The sequence below is a fragment of the Chenopodium quinoa genome, unplaced genomic scaffold, assembly GCF_001683475.1.
Source record: "Chenopodium quinoa cultivar QQ74 unplaced genomic scaffold, ASM168347v1, whole genome shotgun sequence".
Classification (NCBI taxonomy): Eukaryota; Viridiplantae; Streptophyta; class Magnoliopsida; order Caryophyllales; family Amaranthaceae; genus Chenopodium; species Chenopodium quinoa.
In genome coordinates, this window is record NW_018744367.1 from 3,857,910 (window position 1) to 3,862,428 (window position 4,519).

The window sequence follows — 4,519 nt, forward strand, 5'->3', positions numbered from 1 at the left end:
TTCGTGTCCTCTTTATAAAACGTCCAAACTAGTTTATTTTGGTCCATAATCCTGGTCCAATAATTGTATTGTTGGATGGATCTTGAAAATATTGAAAAGAGCTTTCGAACGATATATTACAAGCCTGAATCCGACTTATAACGAAGAAGTTATGGCTAAAATACTAAACCGAGCCCGAACCAAGCATTACGTGCGACCCAATGACCATGTGGAGTGTCTGTTAATCTTAACCTCATTCCTAATCCAATTAGGATGTATTATAAGTTTCTAGAATTCTCTAGAAGGTTGTTTTTTATCCTAAATCCCTTAGGATTTATTATTAGCTTCTAGAATTCTCTAGAAGGTTGTTTTTTATCCTAAAGATTGATAATTGCCTTAGATCATGGAGAACAAAACTTAAAAAGAAATATTATAAACCAGAAGAAAAATCTTTAGAAGAGTTGTTGGTGCCACCTAATAATAGAGTTGATCCTGACCAGTGGGCAAATATAGTGCATAGGTGGGAGTCAAAAGAAGGAAAGGTATATGTAATCAATCCCTTTGAGTTTGTTTACTGAAATTTTCTTGAATATGATGTTATACTTATATTTTCTTTTGTAAAAAATAGGATTGTAGCAAGAGAAATTTTGACAATCGCATGAAGTCTATAATGACACATCACTTGGGCACAAAAAGTTTGGCTCTTTTAAGAGAGGAAATGGTAAATTTAACTATTCTAAACATCAACTCTTAATACAATATTATCATCTTCAATATGTAACTTAAATTTATTTTTAGACAGCGGAGGATGGTGAAACACCTGATCGCCTTAAGGTCTTTGAAAAGGCTTATAGTGACGCAAAAAAAGAAACCAGTGGATCCAATTTCTGAGATGAAGCTTGTATGTATAATAATTTTTTATTTTTTATTTTTTACACTTTCTAGATATGTTTTGCCGTATAATAACTATGTAGAGACCTTTGTAGGCTTCAGTGAAAAACCATAAAGAGAAGCTTGCCCCTGATTGTGATATTGTTAGTGAGCGAGACAAAATATTTGAGCTTGTTGTTGCAGAAGATAAGCGTGGGTACAAGCGTACGTATGGAATTGGTGTGAAAATGTCAACTAAAGGTAGCTCTATGTACCACAACACTAAAGCAATACATATGGTTGAAGAAGAAGTGAGGAAAAGAAAAGCCTTGGAAGAAGAAGTGGAGATAGAAAAGCAAAATAGGCTAGAATTGGAGCAAGAAATTTCGATAGAAGCTGATAAAAGAAAGGAGCTAGAACATATGTTAAGTGAAATAAGGAAAAGGAAGCTTTGGAAGAAGAAATGCAGACATTGAAGAAATTGGTTCTCCACATGCAATCTAATCAAGGTATGTTTTACCATTTTTACTCCATTATTCAAAACAAATATATATATTATGATGTTACTACTCTCTTTTGCCGCTCTTTTGCTACTATTTTGATTACACTATTGTTGTTTCAAATGTAATTGAGTGTGTTATTTCAAGTTGTTAAATAGCTTGAATTGTCAATGTATTGAGGTTTTTGGGTCATATTTGGTTGTCACATTGCTGTAGTTTTGTGGGTTGATTAGAGGTAGTTTTGTGGTGCTACTTATGAGCTGTTTGTCGTGCGACTTATGTTTACTCTCTTTTGCCGCTCTCTTATATGTATAGCTTCTTTTTTTCTTTTTCTTTTTTTTTTTTTTTGGTATTTACAGCTAAAACCCAGTGATGAATTAGAATATCCAAGCTTGAAGATTGTTCATGCAGGTGCATAGATCTTTTTTTGAAATCAAGTAGTTGCGTTGTACATTTGTTGAGAAAACTTTATGCTATTATTGTACTTCTTATATCATAAATGGTGGTGGTGATGATGTAAAAACACTTTGTTTATATTAGTATGCATGCACCAACTTTTTGTACTAAAACTCTATTATGAGAACTTATGGATAAATAGTAAAAATATTCCTTTTGTTCAAGTATTTGTATTGTGTATTAAATTTTAAATAATCATATATATAAGCTTAACAGGGATGTGAGTTAATAGTGATGCTAAAGAATTTGATACTAAAGTATCAAGTTTTTATGATAATAATGCATTTTTTCACTACAAATTTCTCTCTTTAGTATCGGAAAATTCTGTTACTAAAGCAATTGTCAAAAAAGGAAAGTATTATGGTAACAATAATTTCAGACACTATAGGGTTGTTTAGTATCAGAAACCAAGTCGATACTAATGATCCAACACTTTTTTATCGGTTATTTCCGACACCATAGTATATGTAAAGTAACAGAAGAACATTGATACCATTGGATATAATAGTTGTATCGGATTTTTAGTTACTAATTAACTGATACTATTGCTATTTCTGATACTATAGGCAACCCTTTTTAGAATCGGATTATAGAAATGATACCAACATATTAGCTAGGAGGTACTAGTATCAGTTTAGTATTGGAATATATATCTGTTTACTAATGATTTTTAATATCGAAAAGTCACTCTTTAGTATCAATTAATTTCTGATACTAAAGACCCATTTTTTAGTAGTGAAAGAAAGGAGTTAGATGCAAATCTCCTTGTTTACCAAGCACGCGTTCCCTAACAGACATGTAGCTTTCCCTAGCTAATGAGCACTTAATGCCAAAAAGCACTTCCTCTCCATAGTTCAGATCAACTATGTTAACATTGTAAAAAGCACGGAGGAACTTCACAGCTCTTCTTGTTGCAGCCTTGCAAGTGCGAACCACGCTAACCACAAAGCTGTAAATGCACTCGATTCCAACGCTATTAGTAGTTTATATAGTCAACCAAGACACCCACTTATCTGCAGCAAGCTCAGCAACCTCAACAGCAGAAACCCTAGCCTTAGTTCCTATCGCAAGTATACGTAGAACATCAATGTAATCAATGTAGATATATTTGTCACCCTTTTTTTTTACTGGGATTACAGGCCACTTAGTTGAGCTCTTTTGTGCAGGTTTGTTCAATGAGTCCAAGGCTATGCGCTTTATCTCATATAAGAAAGCACATCGCTCGTGCTTGAAAATATTTTCTGTTGTCAAATCATCAATCTGCAGGCCATACTCCGCCCAGAGGAAGCAAACAGTTAGCTCAGCAACCTTCCCATAAGAAGCATCGAGTGTTACAGCAGGACCCCTCAATGATATAGGGTGACAGTGGACAATCAGTCACCAGGGTAAGGTTGACAGCATTTTTCAACTTCACCAGCCAAGCTGTAAGTAGGAGTTGTCAACTTTAGGTAACCAACAACCTTGTTCAGCAAACACTGGAAAGATATGGCAATTTTGCATGGCTCTGCCCCCATTACCTGTGCGCACGACCAATGTATACCATGAGAAGATAGGTTACTATAGTATGTAACCGCAACTAATAATAACCTTACATTGCATTTGCTACATCCTAATATTTCTGACAATTATACCTAAATCCTAACCAGGCTACCCTTTCCAATCCTAAAAAACATAAAGCTATGCACCATATATTCACAGGCAAAAATAAAGTAAACAGACATGCTAGATCAGCCAACAACAAACAAAACCAACACCATACTACATAACAAGCAACTAAGCTGCACCATATTAGATTTCATTTAGTAAGCAGGACTAACTTACAACAGATTATCAAAAATCAACAACAACAAACAAGGCCATTTCCAGACAGAATAAATACATGCATTTTCTAAAAAAACAACCCAAATAAAGAACATATATAGCAAGTAAATCATAAAATTCTATGCACCACATATGTACAAGCAACAATAAAGTAAATGGCCATACTGAATCAACTATCAACAAACAAAACTAACATCATATACCACAACAAACAGCTCAATAGGGTAACAATATAGTTGTATAACAAACAACACCAGCATACTGAACCAGAACAAACACATGTTTTTTTTATTAAAAACTTTCTATATAAACAACATTTATTACAAGCATAGCATAAAATATGACCCTCTATCAAGCATAAATTAAGCATGAACACTTACAATAGATCCTGCATCACAAGGAAGAAGCAAGCTTTGATTTTAGTTGCTTATAACGACGACAAAAAACAATAACCAGGATCAACAAAAGAAAAACAATTTGTCCGGACAAATAATCTTTATTCCAAGTAAATTTATACATAATTAGCAACCAGCACTCTTTGCTACTGATTCAAAGAGGCTAAAGCATATAAAACAAGATCATATCAAAAACGAACATAAAAAAACAACAATTCTATATTGCTTTAAACATTAAATCTTCTACAATCCTAACATCCAAGCAACTAACATTTGTTTTTCCAAATCACCTTCAAATCTTCATTTTTTCTTAAACAACAAAACCAGAATGATCAAAAGAAAAGCGATTTGTCTAGAACAATAATCTTCATTCCAAGAAAGTATATAGAATTTTGAAAAGGCCAAGGCTTTAAAACAAGATCATATCAAACAAAAACATAAAAAAAACAACAATTCTATATTGCTTTAAGCATCAAATCTCCTACAATCTTAAGATCC

At 33.2% G+C, this 4,519-nt stretch overlaps 1 protein-coding gene across 2 annotated transcripts; it reads left to right on the plus strand.

The window, feature by feature from the left end:
- The first annotated feature begins 650 nt into the window (after positions 1 to 650).
- On the plus strand, positions 651 to 1,972 carry LOC110696775. Of its 2 annotated transcripts, XM_021874119.1 has the most exons (3): positions 651 to 880; positions 966 to 1,358; positions 1,709 to 1,972. In XM_021874119.1, the coding sequence occupies exons 1-2, from the start codon at positions 788 to 790 to the stop codon at positions 1,323 to 1,325; spliced, it is 453 nt and encodes a 150-aa protein (XP_021729811.1). In that variant the 5' UTR covers positions 651 to 787; the 3' UTR covers positions 1,326 to 1,358; positions 1,709 to 1,972. The 2 variants fall into 2 exon arrangements, with proteins under 2 accessions (XP_021729811.1, XP_021729810.1); XM_021874118.1 differs by having other exon boundaries at positions 966 to 1,972.
- Positions 1,973 to 4,519: the final 2,547 nt, after the last annotated feature.